This window comes from Diadema setosum, chromosome 16 (assembly GCF_964275005.1).
Source record: "Diadema setosum chromosome 16, eeDiaSeto1, whole genome shotgun sequence".
NCBI classification, from domain to species: domain Eukaryota; kingdom Metazoa; phylum Echinodermata; class Echinoidea; order Diadematoida; family Diadematidae; genus Diadema; species Diadema setosum.
The window spans coordinates 12,140,829-12,162,004 of record NC_092700.1 but is presented as its reverse complement, the minus strand read 5'-3'; the positions used below and the strand labels follow the sequence as shown (position 1 = coordinate 12,162,004).

The following is a 21,176-nucleotide window of genomic DNA, read 5'->3' as shown; positions in this document are numbered from 1 at the left end:
CACATATCTCAAAAGATACATCAGCATTTTCGCCCAAAAATCATATGAAGGAAGATATATCCATATTAGATATATGTGTGAAGTTTCAAGGGATTTGGTGGCAAAATAAGGGAGATACGAGGAGGTGAACTTTCGAGATTTTTTTGTTCTTCCCTCCGCACAGCCCTTCGATGACCGTTAAGAATTCAAAAGCTTTGGCCTCTTATCAGTGAGTTAATTGCACCGAAGCACCGGGGCTGGCGTGACTGGATGACAAAAGATTGCAAGGACTTCACGATAAAACTTCTCAATCCCTTGCCAGTCGGACCGTGCCTTTGTATCCAACCTCCCTAGGACGGGACTTCCCCGTACTATGTTTTTTTCTTTTATATCAGCAGTTATTCTGAGCCACGATTAGTTTACATCACTGCCACCCTGAACAATGCAATTCACTTTCAACCATGCCATAAATAATTAATATTGAGGAAGCATTCTGGAGAAAGTGAGTAACTTGATCTACCTGTATACATGCATAAACATTAATACAGTGTTCACCAGGTATTCTGGGATTGCTTTGTCGGGAATACTGTCATTAATTAAGCTGGATTATGTTAGCATGATTATGGCTCATAACAGCATCGCCTTGAAAGAAAATTTAATCGCTAAAACACAGTTAAAGTTTGCCAAGGGTGTCTCAACATTTACCCTGTATCAGTCATGCAACAAATGATTATTTTTCCCCATAAATTACACATATTGTAAAACATACTTTGGTTTTTAAATGAATGGTAACAGAGCCTCTTCTGTCCCATGGAAGAAAATATAGATTGTTTCATATGCGCACTCCATGAATACTGCAACATTTATAGTACTTGCGGCAGGCTATGCTAATGGGAAGACAGTACTACTATAAGATCTGCATGAAATACACTTACAATATAATGAAGCTTACTATAAATCTCTGCATCTACACCAGGATGGCAGATGGCTTTTGATGCAAAGTTTGCTTGTTTGAATGCTATCCAATGAAATTTATGGTCCATTTACTTTGGGTCTACTTTCTTGTGATAGCTTCTGGGGGGCATTTCATCAAGAGTTTGGTCAGATATTTTTTTTTTTCTGACAAATTTGCTCTTTGCCATTCAGATGCAAGAATTTCAATAACTTATAACGGTTTGTCAGAAAAAAAAAAAATCTGACAAAATACTTCTTGAAATGCCCCCTGATATAATCTGACTATTCAAGCTTCCAACTCATTTCAAACTACTACTAACATGTACACAGACAAGTTGCTAACTTTAAATGACAGTGCTTGCTGACAAAAGGTGAAAGTAATGACAGTGTCAAACTTACGAAAAACAAACAAACTGAAAAACAAAATTGTATCACTTACATTTTCATGTACATACAATTGGACAACCTTTAGAATCATTAATGACTAATTTCAATGTATTTCTTTGTACTGGTAGTCATTTTCAAATATCCAGAACTTCCCCCTGACCATCATAAGATTATAATTTGCAAATCTACATAATATCTATGTTTAATAATCTTATCTCTAATAATTGTCTAGACCGAGTGCATGAATCATTCACAAAAGAAGTCCAGTTATTAGCCAGTCGCTATGACAACAGATACTTCAACTCATGAAGGTTGGTAAAGAGCGAAGATGAGCTCCGCACTCAGACTCTTTGAAGCCACCTTAGCCATTCTGAGTGTCCTGATGGCTTTTATTATGAGTGGACTCCTAACACTAAATACGTTTCTGTACACTTTACATACAATACAAGCACGAACATTAGAACAGTATTGCATCTCAAACAGTTCAACAAGTGTACTTGTCCTTGTAACAAGTACAAGGTGTACTTTCATATATACAGGATGTTGGAGTTCTTGCAGCATGATATAAATAGCGAGAGATTTCACATACTTTCAAATATATTCTTTTTTTTTTTTGTTTCAATGCAGTCCACTTGTGTACTCGTCTTGTTTTTAATATCAAACATACAATATGGAATAGATATAAGCACACTTATATCCTGAACGGATGATAAACATAGCTAGAGTTTTCAAATATTTTGAAACACAATTTCTCATTCAATCCATACATGTATGTGTTTCTGTACTCTTTGCTTTCCAGTATCACATACTGGGTCATATGATAAACCATATATTGTTTGATCTATTTGTGTATCGTGGTGTAAACCCCCTGTGTGCCACATTCTGAGACTTCATAGCGTGAGTGCTTTCAGAAAACATTTTTGTTTGGTTTGTTTTTTTAAAGCCATGTGGTTTTTTTATATAAGCTTTTATGCTAGCAATGTAGTACAGTAAAGTTGGAGAGAAAATTGCAATCTTTGCAGTGATGTAAATTTTATGACAAAGCAATGGCTAGTTCTCTTGGAAATGGTCAGTGCTAAAAACATACCCCCAAAACAGACTGCAAAATTGTATTCATTGTCATAACTATGCATAGGACACCTACAATGCACATTAATTAATAGGCCTGGGAGGCATGTTTTTTTTTTTTTTTTGTTTTTTTTTTTTGTAAGACACAACCTCTTCAGAAATCAGAATTGACTCAAAAAAACTGGAAGCAATACCACTATTCAGTCACCATGCATCGCAAGCCATACATTGTATGTGTGAGAAACGGAGTCGCACTTGAGGTACCGTGGCACGTTATGGGTTAAAGATCAGTTAGTGCGCAGATGTTTTTTTTTTTGGGGGGGGGGGGTGGGGGGGAATTGGGAATTCCCAAAATTTTGCAAGTGGCTTAAATTTGCGATTGTGGAGTACAATAGACAACAGGGAATTGTTTGCGTGCATGTTGCATTCATGTCAGGATTAGTCTTGATATTTCTGCATGTTGTTTGATAAAGTCACAGTTAGCGTCCACCTTACGAAAACCCACAAAATGATAAACGTATACAGTACAGTACTTAATATTAGAGTGGAACTCTGATTCCTTTGTTCACAAGATACTGTAAAACACGATATTATTGCGACATGAAATTTTCGCGAATTGGAGCCAACGGCCTTTTTCGCGGCATGAAAATTTCATGACTTGCTTCTAACATTCAATGCGGATAGTGAGAACGAGAACTTTCATGTGCATTTTAATTTCACTAATCTTGGCTCTCGTGAAATTCGCGAAATTAAAACGTACGTGAACATTCCTCATTTTACAGTTCATTTCTGAGTTCAGATTTCAATTCCTTAACATTGAAGTTGAAAGGAGGGTTCCAAAAAGCTGACAAAGTTCACCATCATTCTCCTCTAGATTCTACAATGCATTATCCATGCATCTGATCACAGCGATCATGTGATTAGGCCCAGTGTAGTCTCGGCCAAGCGTCATCAATATCAAAATATCTTCTTCTTTTTTTCTGTGGGATAGGGACTTGCGTGGGATGATGTCATGGTTGGAAAATGTTTGTGTTCTAGATTGTGGCGACTGGGCAAACTGAAAGCTTTCTATCCAACGAGGAGCTGCCTAACATTGTACATGATTGTTTCTCACGAGAGTATCGTCCCCAGTATGGCTACCTCTCCTGAAAACTATCTTCTAAGAGTCAGAGTAGGAATCCAGAATTCCCTAAAATATGCCCACAAAATTTGGAGAGAAGACTCTGCATAGTTTGTAGATGTCAGAGAAATATGTGTGCTTTGCCGGGTTATACCTGCAGGAACACCCATGTAAGGTGCTGAATGGGATGCAATTTCTGGTTTGTAGCACACACATCAATGATCGTTCGCCATTAAAATAGGACTACATCAAAATGGATCATAATATGGGCACAAAATATCCCAGACAAAATGAAAAGCAGTGTTCCCTGAGCTAAAACTTATAACAGGCATGTGAGAACATTCTGTAGTTTAGGCTATTGAGGCGACTTGCGTAACATGGTCATTCCTCTCAAATATGAGCTGCTATAACACACATGGCCTTATGAGCTAATAAAACTGAAGCCATATTCACACACACACACACATAATTAATGTTTGTTTGTTTGTTTGTTTGTTTTTTTATAACTGATTATTGCAACACCATTTGAAAATCGTTCAGTCTTGTGTTATGGAGACTAAAAATTGATAACTCCTCTGATACACATCACAGTGCAAATGTCTCCCCAATTTGAATTTTACTTTATCCCTCACAATAACTTGCCTTTGTGGCATGTGTGAACGACATGTGAAGAAACCATATCTTTTGCCTTTTTAATCCTGTAATGCACCTTGCCACACACAGGTTATGATGACAAATATTATGTACATAATGCACAGGTGAGAGTACATTATAGTGGAGATGCAGTGCACTTGAGGGTATTTACAATGTTAATACATGCATAAGGCGCAGCCGAGTGCATGTTGCATAATGTTGTGCAACATGAGTGAGCTGCATGTCCACTAATGCCACAAACTTAAACCTGTGCATTATTTGTTTTATAAAATGGATAAAAAATTAACAGCATTTTTCATATACCTATATGGGTGAATACCAGTCAGCTACAGGTAGAGCTTGCTCAAAAGCCAAGATGTTGTTCCAAATACACGGCAAACATTGCGCTACACATGTGAATGCAGTACATGCTGCTGGTGCATGGCATGCGCAAACTTGAAGTTGTTTACAGAAATAAGTGACTGAGAGCGCATAACATGCTTGTAACAACTGATTGAGTGCGCACAGTTACAGTACTATGTAGGCATTGTGACGTCAGTGTGCGTACAGTTATGCTTTCTCGGTAAAGTCCCATAAGATAACACGCCTTGCTGTTATACTTTTTCTTTGCACACTTTTTGCACAGCTGTGCATGTTGGTAAGAAAATTAAGAGTACACATGTGACTCATTTCAGCATTTCTGATTGGCTACATTCCTGAACCCATTCAATTTAGATCTTTGAATCGTGACGAAAAAAAAGGGGATAACTCCTGTGAGTGATTGCAACTTGATGTGGAGCTGGGCTGCAGCTAGGATAGAGTTGGTATGGAGCTTCTGGCGTTGCTCTGGTGGGATAGGGAAGGCAGTATCCATGGGTCCTCTTTGGACAGATGGAAAGCTCCTTGGGAGTGAAGTCACCTGTACAGTCTATACTGGTGTTCCTCTCCGGACCCACAGACCTCTCCAATATCGCCTGTGGTAGACAGTGAAGATTAACAAATGTGTCCTATAAGACAAGATATTTTCATGTCATGAAATTTTCCCTAATTGGAGCCAATGAGATGAAATTTTTGCAAATTGCCACTGACATTCTACGCATACAGTGTAGACAAGAACTTTTGCATGCATTTTAATTTTATGAAATCAAAATGCACGCCAAAATTTCTGGTTGTACAGTATATAGACAATGGTGCATACATATCAGACTTTCATGCCATCAATTCTGACTGTATTCATTTCATTATTGGTTGTACCACATTTTCAAATATCACATAAAAATGAAGCATTTGATTTTGAGTGTGGAGAAGAAATAATTACATATTACATTAATTTATAAATGAATGAATTAATGCAAGAGGTATTAAAAGGAACCTTCAAAAACGACAAGCACAATTATGGGATGATTTCTAGCAGATGAGCCAGACGTTAAGATTAAAGGACAAATTCACCTTTAAATTTACATGTGGACTGTGTAATACAGCAATATAAGTATAATGGTAGAACATATCAGAGAAAGTTTGATGAAAATCAGCAATCCATTCAAAAGTTATAAATTTTTAAAGTTTCAGCATTGCCATCGCTGGATGTGAAGACTACAACAGTTTGAGATGTCACATACATAAAACAATAAAAAGAAAATATAAAGGAAACTCAACATATCTTTACCTTTCTTGTATCACAAAAGAACACTTGACTTGCTTCTTTCAGAAAGCAGGGGGAATAATATTACCTCTAATATATGATCAGTAACAAGTCAAGGGAATTTGTACTTTAAAAAAAAAAAAGAATCAAAATTTTGTGGAGTCTCTTTTCTAACATTCTACACATGTGACATCGCAAGCTGTAGTAGTCTTCTCATCTGCCAAGGACCATACAGAAACTTTCAAAAACTTTGAACAGATTGTCCGATTCTCCTCAACTTTTACTGTGTTCTACTGATTTTGCTGCTTTCACTCAATCCACATGTATATAAAGATGAACTTGTCCTTTAAGAAATTACAATTACAATAAATTAAGAAATTACATTATTCTGAAGAGGATGTGATCAAATAGAAGGGGCAGATATTGTCACTTGAGCTATCAGATCAATAGATCAGACCATATTATTCCATAAAATTTGTGACTACAGTTATAATGGAATGTTCTGGTACAACATACAATGTCATCTGCACATTTCACCATAGGAAATGCATACTTTTAATAACTCATTTACAATGCCAGACAACAACAACAGCAACCAGAGTCTCAACAACAATATGCATTTGGCAACATCAACAACAGCAACTTCTGGAGTGTTTGCACAGCAATTAAAAGAAAGTTGAGTGGTCTGCAGCACAAACTGATCCAGAAAGATCACTAGGAGGCCTCATCAGTAGGGCATGATATGTAACCAATCACTGAATCCGGTTCATCACTGTGTTCTAACAGTTGTTAGGAAGACGATGCATGTGTTCCCTGTGAATACTGTAAATGCTGTGATATAAGTTACGTTCAGACGGGAGCCCTTAACATCGAGGTTAGGAAACCTCGAGGTTAGAGCTTGTAGTTAGGGACCGTGAAGACGCACTTGTAGTTAGCAAACCTCGAGGTTTGCTCGATGTTTCGAGCCACAAGAAATCTTCTGGTTAGCGCTCTAACCACGAACCGTGGGGGGGTCCCCACTCGTAGTTAAGCACCGTGTGGACACAAAAAACAACGAACTCGAAGTTAAGAGTGACCTCGCCGTGAACTCAAGCCCCCACAATTTCCCTCTGCTTTCGGGTCAACCTCCCAAACGTAAATACACCACAAATACACTACACGTGCGCGCGAGGTGAAAACCCATGACGCACATCACAACAACATCATCTTTTCTTCCCATGTGCTTGATCTCTGAAACTGAACACGTCAAACTCGCTACTGTATTCTATTTTCTTCTCCGACGCTAAAATATTGTTTTCGACGAATATCTTCATAAAGGCATAAAGTCATCAGTGCAGTGCTATCTCTGCATACCATGACAGAGGAAGCTGGTGCCGCCGGTGGGAAAAAGAGTACCGGTAAGCGAGTCCGACAGGGTCGGACTAAAGAAGAAATAGACGCCTTGTTAGCAGTGTGGGCTGAAACTTCCAGTTTTGTGGTTTTAACATCGAGTGGACCCACTCGTAGTTACGTGGGGGGGGGGGGGGGCAGAAGCTTAACCTCGAGGTTACGAAACGTTGAGGTTAAAGGACAAGTTCACCTTCATAAACATAAAGATTGAGAGAAAGCAGCAATATTAGTAGAACACATCAGTGAAAGTTTGAGGAATATTGGACAGTCCGTTCAAAAGTTATGAATTTTTAAAAGTTTTGTGTTAGAACCGCTGGATGAGGAGACTACTACAGCTTGTGATGTCATATGCGTACAACAGTATAAAGAAAATGTAAAGAAAATTCAACATATTTTCACTTTTTTCGCATAATAAAAGAGCACTTGACTTGTCTCTTTCTAAAGGCTGGGGGAATAATATTACTCATAACATATGTTGGTAACAAGTCATGGGAATGTGCACTTTTTTCAAAAGATGGAATTTTGTGAAATTCTCTTCATATTTTCCTTACACTGTTGTACACATGTGACATCATACACTGCAGTAGTCTTCTCATCCAGTGGTTACTGCACAAAAACTTCAAAAATTCATAACTTTTGAACGGATTGTCTGATTTTCCTCAAACTTTCAATGATGTGTTCTACTAATATTGCTACATTCTCTCAATCCTTATGTTTATGAAGGTGAACTTGTCCTTTAAGATTCGTCATGTAGACACACATTGTAGTTAGGGGGCAAGAGCTAAACCTCAATGTTTCCTAACCTCGAGGTTAGGGCCTGCCGTCTGAACGTAACTATAGTGTGTACTATGGAGAGTGTACCAAATACTTATTAATATTATCATTTTCTCATCACAATGTCTTGATGGGCTTAAACTGACCTCTGTAAAAATAACATTTAAGTTTGCCTCATGATGAAACGTAAGTGATCACTTGGTATGACAGGTAAACTAGATACGCTGGAATAATACGCTGGTCTGTGATTTGAGAAGAATGATGGTTGCGGAGGGTTTATCTGCGTTTTCACACTGTTTTTACTGAATGTTTACTGATACCGTAGATCCTTGTCATCATCAGGAAGCAAAGATGATACACTTGACATTTTAGCACTGTGATGGTGGGAGATATATGAGTAACGATCATCACTGGGGTGTAGTTAGCCCTTACATCAACAAGAACATTATATGGGACTTTTTTTTCTGGTTTAAATGAAAGTATAGATGGTCTTTGCCTTACTACACAAGCTACGCCCCCATACACAGTGTATTGCCATGAAATGAGAACAAAGTAATGAACTAAGAGAGAAAAGAAAAAGTTGCACGGTTTTAATTTACCAGGTTGCATGAAAATACATTTTTGGGGTCAACAAAATGATTCACATTATGTATAGGCATTTTCCAAAGGAGGAATCCATTCTTTATTCAGTCTGTAGTTTGAAAATACAGAACAGCAAGAAAGCAGTGTTGTGTTGACACTTCTGTGGGCTTACGTTTCTTTGGCTTGATGGTTTTCTTAATCTCTCATTTGTGAAGCATACTAATGGGTGCATTGAATCCTACAAGATCACTGATTAGCAGTTTGGCTGAAGCTCTCTTTCTCTGAGGAAATGGCGAATGGCAGTTGTGGAAAAACATTATTCTTGCACGTGAAAACACACACACACAAATATTGCATCTCTCAAGATAAACATCTCAATGTAAAAATCAGTCCTGCTTCATTGAAAAAGAGAATAATTGTTGCCATAAGTTGCCCTTTACTACATGACTATATGAACGTCGAGCAAAGAAACTATGCCATGATTCAACTCACCATACCAGGTCTGCACACACTTGTGCACACGAGGTCAAGTTTGGCTCATTGTTCAGGCACACACAATCTGAAGATAAAGAAACCCCTTCAATTTGCAGCCAAGTGTTTTGTTTTTGTTTTTTGCTTTTGCTTTTGTTTTTGCTTGTGTATACAGTGGCATATAACACCAATTTACATATTGCAATACACAAGCCAATATACCCTGGGTGTGGCTACTGACTGTGCTGATGGCAATCCAGTGAACATCAGTCTCTATACAGTATGTCACAAAAGAGTTTCGATCAGATTTCTGCATTGATAACTTTCAGTAGGATTAACTTGTCTGAATGTAATTTCAGGGTGTAATAAATACATTTTACTTTACAGAAAACCCTATGGAATTTGGTTAAGTGGTCACAGAGAAATGTGGATCATTGTATAACATTGTCAGGGGTCTGTTGCTTCCAAGTTTACCACTTGTGTGCTCTTGGAACTGCATATAAATGTGTGAACACAATGGACAGAACTTGGAAAGAATGGATTCCTGACATGCTCTACAAAGATCCTCATTTCTCTTTGACCACTGAAACAAATCAGATGGGGTCTTCTGTAAGATGTGGGTAATAAGTCATAGTTTCATACCCTGAAATTGTATTTGGATTGCTTCACTATTTTCAAAGTTATCATTATGGCGGGTCCCGTTGCAATTTTTTTTTAGGGACATACGGTACACAGAGAGGAAACTGACCATCAGTTAGTCCTGCTATGTATACCGGATTGTAGCTTTTTTCAAAGATCTTACATCTGTTTTTAGTACTGACAATATCGGAAGAGAGGCAACTAAAAGCCAAGTATGACAGTTCTTTGAGATCGGCACGAAATCTTACTTTTTTAGAATACAGTACACTCCAGTTATTACGAACACGGTTATAACGAAATTCTGGTTACAACGAAGTAAAAATTCAGGCCGCAACATTATCCACTATATGTATTTTTATTGTTTATTTGTTCAGTTATAATTTTTTTTTTTTGATATAACGAAAGAAAACTGCCGTTCCCAAGGACTTTGTTATAGCGGGAGTGCACTGTAGCTCAATATGCCCAATAATCAGAGCTCACATACAAAATACTTAATTTTCCCCCCAACTTATCACACTATTAAACCAATGTATGTTATTTGAAGATGATGCGCCTATAGCTACCCAGTGACACATATTTGCTCTATTTTGCATATCATATATCATTCTGGTCTATTTCTGACAACAATAATAAAACATAAAAGTTGACTGGAAATCAATTACCATGGTGTTCTGAAACCAATGACATCTCATCATTAATTTACTTTTGATTCAGTTGGCTCACTACCAGCACATATATATTATACATATATATATATATATATATAGACGATGATGTTGCTGTACTTTTTGATATCATAACATGTAATGGCTTTCCAGAAAAGGCTTCTTACCCATGTCTTGCTGCCTTACTTTATCTGGACTAATGATTTTAGTACCACAGCTTGAAATATATGGCTTTGTGGTAACCTTGAATATGTCTTCGCTTAATGATCCGTGTTTTACATTCTCAAATGATGCTTCTATATATATGTGACCCGCTACAACAAAAGGATCCGAAAGTCGGGGGAGGACAATTTTCTGAAAATAGCACGACATTATTCCCTTACTCTTCTACTTTAATGTCATATATAGCACAACTCATAAAAGTACTCGGCTGCGGAGATATCGATGATTATATTGGCGCATGTCAAGTGGTTGTGGAAATCAGAATTTCGAGTAAAACGCCTTCAAAGTTTTCGTTCCCATGTTATCATGATCAAGGGGAGGGGAGACAGTCTTAACCGCTTGACAATAGAAGGTATGCTCCTAGCGACCTCCGCGATGTTCATTCAAGCTTAGCGCCAGCGGTATACCGACGACCAATCAGTAATCAGGATGCCACGCACTGACCAATAAGATCACTCCCTTGTTGATAGGGGCGGAGTCTAGCTGCGGCGCTAAAGCCAAATCTTCGCACACGTTTCTGTTGCGTTGAAAGTCGGAAAAACATGGCCCAGAAAAACGCTGATTTCTTGCCTTTCCTTTGATCATTTAGCTTCGAAATTTCGGCAGATGATAGACAAAACATTAGACTACAAAATTATGCCAAAACCAGAAATCCGATTGTTTTGACCAATTTTGATGATGTGACTTCAAACTCAATTTTCTCAGCTCAGCCGTCAGCGACTTTAGGATCCTTTTGTTGTAGCGGGTCACATATACATGGCACTTTGAATATGGGTGTACCAGGTAATGTTAAACATGCATGGTCCCAGTAGTGTAGAGGGTGCTGTTGATGATACTGCCGATCACCTTTAGCATTGATATGAAGATTACCGAAATTGAGCTGTCATCAAGAGTAAAGTGCGTAGGTGTTGCTAAGTAACGTTGCCTTCGTTGTCTTCTCTGCGCATCGCGCAGTCCGTAGTAATGCCAGGGTGCATGCATATGTGCTTGTTAATATGACAGACATCACAAAAGAAGTTTGCTAAAGCTATCATCCCCCTCAGCCGAATCATGAGCCGAACTGTGATCGGACCACTGACTACAGTGAATCGGACTTCTTCGGACTCGGGGAAGTGGGCCAAAGCGTAAGCGCCAAAGAGGTGTCGATAGCATAGGTCTCTATAGGAAACTTGCGCCGTGCGCCCGCGTACGCATTTGACTAAAACGCCGGGACCATGCACCTTTAACTGATTTAATTATAGAGAGGTGAGTATGTTCACATATGAGACTTTTATCAGCAGATTCCACGGGGATTCAAAATGCCCCTTTTTGAGTCTTGGAGAGCAATCACAATCACAAACCAGAGAAGCACTCTGAGAGGGCAGACCTCCGCCAAGCAGCTCATTTTCACCACCAATCGTGTCCTTCAAATGAGATAAGTGATTTCCAGCCATACATATGCATGCTGAAAATCACCCGATTTCCAAATACAGAAGCCTTTTGTTACATCATCAACTTCCAGCTGTGTGTTGCCTCATTGGCCTAGCAGAAACTAGAGCACGCACTTTAGCGTACATATGCAAACCTCAAATACGCGCAGCTTGAACTCTCAAGTTCATTGACCCTACTGTACCTGCCAAAATATTGAAAATCCTTCATAAAATCCATAAATATTCCCAGATCACTACCAAACTTTAATCATCTGTTCCTTGTGTCATTCTTAACCTTCCCTGTAAGTTTCATCCAAATCTGTTCACAACTTTTGGAATTATTTTTGCACACAGACAAACAAACCAATGCCGATGTAAACATTACCTCCTTGGTATGTAAATTTTTCTAAATGACATTTCAAGCAAATTACATACTTTAAATTTTGTAAATCTAAATGCAAACAAGTTTATGTTACTCCCAAGAGTATTTCTTAAAGGGGTATGAATGCAGCAATATCAGTAGAAAACATCGATGAAAGTTTGAGGAAAATCAGACAATCTGTTCAAAAGTTACCAATTTTGGTGCAGCCATCGCTGCATTAGATTACTACAACAGTTTGTGATATCTCATGAAAAATGATATAGCAAAAATCACACATTTTCACTTTTCCAGCTGAATGACAGCATTTGATTCACACATACAACCGTGGTACCTCTTTCACAAGGCAGAGGGAAAAATACTACCCTCAATATATGTCAGTAACAAGTTGAGGGAAATTGTATTCTTCTTTAAAAATGAAATTTTGTTAAATTTTCTTTACATTTTCTTTATTTTTTTTCTTTCTATATGACGTCACATACTGTAGTAGTCTTCTCATCCAGCAATGGCTGGACCAAAAGTTTAAAATTCATAATTTTTAAACAGATTGTCCAATTTTCCTCAAACTTTCACTTATGTACACTGTAGTTTACTAATACTGATGCATTCACTTGATCCACATGTTGTGGTTTTCATTTCCCTTGAAACAAGGTGGGCCAGTCTGGACCAGAAGTGATATTCAAATAACTTTAACCCATTCCATACTAAATTCTGAAATCCCCATAGACTTGATATACAGGCCACCAGGTTCCTGTATGGAACGGGTTAATATACTTTAGCCTGGCTGCCTGCTAGTGATATGAAAATTTTAACCTTTACAACACAATTTGGGAGGTAAAGATTAGTTTGACTTTGTATTGCCTTTCTCTATGGTCCTCTTTATGTTCTCAAAACCTCTCTTATGAATAATAACATGAAAATACAGTAGCTTTATGATAGTAATAATAATAGAGAGACTCTTATAAAGCGCTCATTCTACCTAAAAAGATACTCATGGTGCTGTGGAACAGAGTACATATATGTATCACATTACAACAGAGTATCACAGAAGATATAACAACAATAACCTAACTAACAATATTCGTACATATTACAGGTAAACAATTGTCAATCTAAATTGAAAAGGTAGGTCATGAGGTTCTTTTTAAAACCATCATTAGAAGATGCTTGTCGAAGAGATTTTGGAAGGCTATTATTCTGAAGTTTTGGGCCCATGTATGAGAAAGCATGATCCCCCAATTATGCTTGATTTGAAGTACCTGTAATTTTTGTGAGTTCAATGAACAGAGATTACATGGTAGTTGGTGAAAAGTATTTTGAAGGCATTTTAAAGACATTTTATTACTATTTTACTATTTTATTACTAAAATCGCCAGTGGCCAGCAGAAACAAAGAAAAGCAAAGAAAAGCTGATCCATGAGATGGAATGAATACAAGGGAGACACCACTACAGTGGCCAGATATAATGAAAACAATATTAATGCTTTTAAGGGTAGAGCTCACTGTTGTGCACTTAAAACTTTTTATATCCATGCAACCATGATTGAAAAGTAATCGAGTAATAAATTGGCAATCTTCCTGAAATATCAGTGAAACGAGGATACAGTATGAAAAATACTGTGTAACAATTACATAAATGTGTAAAACAGAATGAAAAATATTTGTTTTCCAAAAATATAAGTTCCCCTTTGAAAACTACAGGGTCAAAATTGGGGCAAAATCAGGTAAAATCCCCAATTTTGGCATAGACTGTGCATGGCTACAGTAAGAAGTGACCTGGCATTGAAATGCTAAACTGTCAGTGTTTATTCACCAAAGCAAGGGCTAGTATTGTGATAAGCAATTATAGACGGCCATGTTTTCTCAGACAACATTTCCCGCGACTGCAAGTCATATCGCTAACTACCACCACTTGCTAATTGTTTTACACAGACTTTGTTTCCATGTTTTGTTTTTTTGAATGAGACTTCCTTTCGCTCTGTATGGATCCCGAGCGAAAGGCAACAAACAGCACCTATCCTTTTCATCTTGTTATTCTTATTTGTCAGGCAGTTTCGTTACCGTTTATTTCTCTCAACTTCCTTCACTCTCCCTGGCCTCTTTGTCATACGCGTCGTGGGTTAATGCGGATGCAAGAGTCAAAATGATATCTAGAGAGAGCAATTTGCAATTTAATCTGCCTCGGGTCTGAGAGCTACTAATCACTGACGAACCTCATAAAGATGTGATAACAGGGTCTTTAAAAACTAGATAATGGTCTCAAGAAGTTCGGTGTTGTTACAATATCTGCCTTCTCCGGATGCTGCCCTGAGCACACCACAGCTCTCTACTTGGAGTGCTGCTATGAACAAAGAAAGCTGTGTAATTATGAGGAACAGGGTGTATGGACTATCTAACTACAATGTATGGCAAAGTAAAATCAGTTATCACATTTGGTTAACAATTACTAATTTCTTGGGCTGTACTCAAAGACCAGTCTCCATAATGAAACACAGTTTCATTTAGCTTTATAATGGAAAGTACTGTTAAAATGATCTGTAAACGATGTAATTTGTATATTAAGGGTCTATTACCATCTTACACGCAACAAAGGAAGATTGGAGGTCTGGTACTCAATAAAATGGTAAATGGGTAATTGCTTCTATGTTAGCTCATGTAGGGCTCTTTTCTCTGGAGGTCAAGCCTTTCATTCTCCATAACTGAAAATAGGAAATTGATTGTGAATTATTAATGAGATTGAAACAGACACACAAAGAAAAAAAAAAAGACAATATTTTGAGAATGCATACCATGGTCAGGTCAGATCAATGTGCCAAAATATTTTGTTGTGTTTGCTTGAACTAATGGAAACAAGACTCAAATTGTAATTTCCATCTTTGATGATATATCTACAACATGGTGAATCCTATAGATGCGTAATCTACTGACTTACGACAAGTTTTAATTCAAAAATCTGTTGCAGAGGAAGAAGTGCTCACATGACTGAAATATATAACAGCATCAGAGGCAAATGGGTTCTAATAGCCACATAGTCTTGATTTCCGAAAACATTCCAGACAAGTAGATTGATATCAGTTCATGAATATGTAGACTACATGTATCACACTCTGTGAAAAAAAAATCTTCATCAGAATGTGCCATGCGGTCATGTTCTTGTGGTCGGTTGCCGACTAATGAGGCAATCTAGCATCTAACCCCCACAAATTGCTTGTCGTGCAACCAGTATAATGCCGTCATGTCTATCATTACCTCCGCCAAGGACATAGGTTGCTCTCTCTGTTTCACTTTTGAAAAAGCTACTCTTTTGTGTCGGTATTCATAATCTTGTAATCTTCAGAGGGCATTTCAGATCAGCTTACATTCAGCTTCACAAAGGAACAATTGCAAATTGGCTGTGCACAATGCGGAATGTGATAGGGGTACGCATATTCAGTGAGTCATCAAACACGAGTTTTGATTGTTCCTCTCGCTACGAGGCATAGTTATAGGATCAATAAAATTGGTTGCTAATGACATCACAATGGTCAAACCCACACCAGCCCTGATCCTTCCATATCTTAGTGTCTACAATCTGAGCATGATGAGATAAAATACTGCACACGTAAGCCTCCTCCCTCAGAGAAGATGAAGGATGAAATACCTCTAAAATGATTGTTAGGGTTGTCACTCTGCTATTCCTATTCCAGATTTGACGAATTGAAAATAACTAATATATTCTATGCGTCAAATCGCACCGGCTATTAAAGTTGAAGTGCAAAGAGAAGGGTAGGTAGGATTAATGGAGACGAAGAGTGACCGTCCATCGTGGAGACAAAAAAGACATAGCAAAGTTTTGGGAGAACCTGTGCAACGTGAAGAGTGACATTCCAAGTTACTGCAGGAATTGTGAGGACTTGTGGGGGACTTAGTGGGGGCGCTGTGGCATGGTGGATAAGACTCCCGACTCCCGATCGGAGGACGCGAGTTGGAATCCCGCCCAGTGCTTACGTCCTTGGACAAGATGTTTTTACCCACTATGTCCCTCTCGACTCAGGCGTACAAATGGGTACCTGGCAACGCTAGGGTAATGATAATTGCGGGGCCCTCTGGTAGAGCAGTGGTAACACTGAAGAGGCTACCCTGGGTAAATGAGACCTTATTATCATCATTATTATTATTGCTATGACTTGGAACTGGAATAGGAGTGTAGAAATATATGATAGATTTTGTGAATGCAAAGATAGAGATTGAAGAGATTGAAGGATATTGATATATCATACAAAATATATCAATGGGAGGAAGGACTGTGAGAAGAGGGATTAGAGCAGAGTAGCACTGTAAACTATTGCTACATTCACACATGTTCCCGGCAGCCACGGCAATCAAGTTTCAGGCCATCGTGGCCAAAACGGGATGGACGTCAGACAATGTGAGGGGACGGGATGGGCAAACGTGACAGGCCATGACAACATGATCGCTGAAGATGCTTTGTCAGATTTTTAGACGGTGAAAAAATTTGTTAGAGCAGTCACAGGGCTGATGAGAAACCTAGAAGGCCATAGTAAAATGGAGTGAACAGCAAAAATGTGACAGCACATACTAGGCCATAACAAATCTTTGAGGCAGTCCGCAGTGGGATGCGACGGGAAATATATGTAGTCTAGCCTGACCAACTGCCTTCAGAATGGCATCTCATAGCTGCATGTTCACTGGAGCAAGGACGGAAATGAACAAGACTAGGGCACAGAAGGGGAAAGAAGGAGAATAACCCACCTACCCAGGGAGCACTACTTTTCAGGCAAACGGGACTGCTGTGACCACTGGGATAATGGTGCAAACAAAGCATTATGAGTGATTGCTTTGAAATGATGAAGACGGAGAGTATTTCTGAGTCGAGTACAACATATTTATCGGTTTTCATGCTACAGGAAAGAGCTCTTCGACAGCCAAAACTATGTATCTCTTTCTAGCAGGTAAATAGTTCTACACCTGTTGACATGCTGGTCCATCAAGCTTAACAGGTGGGCGTGGTCAAACCATATAAGACTTGTAACGAGAGAAGTTTCTAAAAGGCACCTGAAAGTACTTCATTACCATATGAATCACAGCTGGGTATAGGTTTTCACTGTTTCTGTCCATTTGTTGGTAGAAATTGGAGCTTGGAGTGGTTTCGATTCACTGTTTCCTACTTCGGCTCCCTCTTTTCTTCTTTTTCTTCAATACGACAACTTCTCCGAAATGGTGAATGTAATCTCAGAAGGTCCAAAGCAAATATTTGATCAATGTGGTCTGACTCTGAGGTTACTGCTAAAAGGACATCCAATGTTTGGGCGTAAATGACCAGCTCTGTTGTTTCTGAAATCATGTCAGTACTCTATGCGTGATGTGTCTGTGACGCATTGTAAAGTAGATCTACTGCGATCACATGAGTATGAATACGCAACATATTCGTAGGCGTTCAATCAAGAGATTGAGTTTTACAATGTGACATTGCAGATACATGAATGGTGTGTGGTCTTGATGGCACTGTAGCAGTGATAACACGCATGACAAATTCTGTATATCAGTTAGTAAGTGCAGTTCTATTTCACCAAGGCCATGTCCTTGGTAAAATAAAACTGTATGAAGGCTATTTGGAGTGCACACAGTCCAAAATAGTGCATGCAGAGCATTTGTTCTTGTACATGATGTGTATCTAAAACATTTATGGCTTTAACACCTTTACTTCAAATTTGGATGCTCCCAAATGATGAATAATTTTCCTTGAAGCAATTTTGCATGACCATGCACTGTAACAAAAACAGTGAATGTCACATTGTGCTAGTTTAACCAGTCAAAAAATGAAGTCACTAACACACAAATTATCCATAAGACATAGGCCTATCCACAATAGACTTTATGTTCAGAATGAATAACCTACATCCTCTAGAGTGAGGGGTCACACAAATACCAACTGTTGGGGGTTTTGTTCTGATTCTACTGGCTACAAAGAGAGATGGTATTGTGACATTACTTAAATCCTCCAGCAGTGCTGTACTATATCATGTCTCACTAAATTAATGGATATCAAGCTTTGATATCTTTCTGGTGGCATGTCTTCAGCACCTATTTTTCTTAAGTAGTGCTATGCCGAACTGTGTTTCAGTTGTTACTGGGTTTTAGTTTACCTCTGTAGTCGAAACTCTACAAACTTCCTTACAAGTAGCGTGTCATGTTTCAATATGTCCTGGTGTCCCATACAGCGGACAGTAATCTGAACATTGACAATGTGTTGCGTTGGAATCCATACCTGCAAACTGTGGATGCACTTTTTAGCCGTGGGTAATATGCATGTTCACTGATGCAATTCCAGTCAACAGTAAAGTAAAAGAAAACCAGAGCTGTAAGATCACAGCTCATAGTCAAGTGGGATGGGGAACCAGAAAACCTGATTCCTTTGGCGGTCTTCAGGGCGGAGGCGTGAAAACTGCCCGAAGATAACCTACATCAACAGATTGGGGCACTTAGGAATGTGACAACAAATGTGATACTTACGCACAAGAATAAAAACGAGTCTTGTTTCTTCACTATTTTCCTTTGCCATTCTCATATTGCTCTAACAGTTCTACGACCTCTGTGTGTCCAAACAGACGGGCGTCATCAAGCGGTGTATGGCCCCATCTAGTGAGTAAACAATATCAGACAAGGGGAAAAGTGGTGGTTAATGACGACACATTAAGATATAAAGAGGCACATGGGGTTGAACATCCAGACTACAAGGGGACAAAAAAAAAATATAATGATGATGATAATAATAATTATAATAATAATAATAACAATAATAATAATAATAATATTATTAATGATAATAATAATAATAATGATAATAATAATAATAATAATAATAATAATAATAATAATAATAATAATAATAATAATAATAATAATAATGATAATAATAACAAAAATAATAACTATACATTCATATGCCTCCATTGCACTTGTTTTCTTTTGTTTTGTTTCAGTGACTGATAGGCTCCACTGAAAACAAAAAAGCAAAGGAAGAGAATTAAAGAAAATTATATATTTCATTTGAACAGGAACTAAACAATACTGCTCAAGGAATCACAAGTTTTACTGAGTTAGTAGTATGACAAAAATACCAGAGTGATTGATAATATGTATATATTGGCAGTCACTGGACCACTCACATAAAAGTTCAAAATCTAAAAAGGCATTGATGAAAAATGGAAAATCACAGAGAACAATTAAAAACCACCGAGAGAATAGAAAGAGTGCTAAGATTGTCACTATCACAAAAACCTCTTGAGGATGAGCTGATCTTGCTATAACAGGCATTTGCCATAGACACTTGCCAGAGTGTATTCGGGACTAGTCTCCAATGGATTAACATGCTGCAGAATATGCTTTTCTACCCTCTCAAAAAGAAAGAAACAAAAAAGACTTGAGAGTACAGCCTCCTCAATATAAGAAATGCTTTTGTAACTATTGGAGACCCACTGATTCACTCACTTCTTTGAGATAACATGGCTTTTTTTTGGGGGGGGGGGGAGTAGGGACTTTTCAGAGGTGGCTTTTGTATGACAGGTGACCTCTAAGGCAGGTTTGACTGTAGATAGTATCCTGGTGGATAAATGTGAACCCCAGATGTAAAAAAAAAATTAAATAAATGAAATAAAAAAATGTCTGCTGGTTGTATCTACATACATGAAACCATGATGGACAAGCTTAATCTCTCTTACATTGTATGTAATCTTGTAATGTATTGTCACCATAACTTTTATTTTTCATCAGAGAACAAAAACAAATGTTTTCCATTTCCAACGTATGTTGGACCCAATCCAACAAAGAAACAATGTACATACAATCACCATTGTTTCATCAATACAAATTTTGTCATGTCAAATTTGTAAGCATTTTCCAACATGTCATGAAATTAGTTTATTTCCTTATACCATCTCTATTGGCTAACACTGGACCTTTTTTTTCTTTTTTTTTCAGAGAGTTAAAAAAAGGGGTGGGGTCAAGCAGCAACACTTCAACATGACCTTGTAAAGAGAAGGGCAGGGGAGAGAGCACCGTTAGCTGACAAAGTTTCCAAGTTTGGCTTTGGTAAGCACCTGCCATTCACGTCTTCAATGGGAAACTTGGTGTTCGTGCTCGGTTGTGAGTCATGCAATGCAACCAAACCAAGAGCAGTTCAGGATAAACAGTCGCACGCGGGACCACGGATAAATTTAGCGTGACTCATAGGTGGCAGTAAGTACAGACCAGGCTGGTATTAGATTCAGTGTTACATAAACAGAAAGATAGACTGAAAGTCTCTTCATCTACATAGAATAGATGCTGGATAAATTGGCAGAAAAGGGTGAGAAAAAGAGCTGAAGTAGTATACAAAGTGGAGGATATTGACAAAACTGGGTCTATAGATCGATGCTCAGATCTAGCCTTAAAATACTATATATCATGAGGGAAAAGGATACATTGATATACAATGCATAGATTGAAAGTCTAAATATGGAGAATATATGAAATAGACTGTATCAAATGTTGAATGGGTATTGGCAAATAACTTGACAGAAAGAGAAAAAGTATATATTATAAGTGAGTGAGAATGTGACATGTAAGTAGGTTTGAATACAAAAAATATATATATACAGTGTATGAAAAAGGAAAAAAAGTGATCCAAAGAAACAAACTTTTTCTTTCATTGAAAGAAATTTTTTTTTTAAATCTTTCATTTTTCATTTTAATCTTTCATAGAAAGAGCATGTTTTCGGGGAGACATCATAATCAGTGCAAATGACAAGGCACCAAAAAAAAAAAAAAAAATCAAAGCAAGTGAAATATGTTCCTAGCAGAAATAGAGTAAAACAAACAATCA

The 21,176-nt window shown here is 37.9% G+C and overlaps 1 protein-coding gene across 1 annotated transcript in view; it reads right to left on the bottom strand.

Moving 5' to 3' along the window:
- Positions 1-5,006: 5,006 nt before the first annotated feature.
- The window catches only part of LOC140239912 (glutaminase kidney isoform, mitochondrial-like), an 83,530-nt gene continuing 67,360 nt past the window's right edge, over positions 5,007-21,176 (bottom strand). Inside the window, exons 16-17 of the mRNA XM_072319728.1 lie at positions 18,827-18,952; positions 5,007-5,115 (exon numbers count right to left, since the gene is read on the bottom strand). Coding sequence (XP_072175829.1) covers positions 18,859-18,952 — 94 coding nt within the window. The 3' untranslated portion in view covers positions 5,007-5,115; positions 18,827-18,858. The remainder of the gene's footprint in view (positions 5,116-18,826; positions 18,953-21,176) is intronic.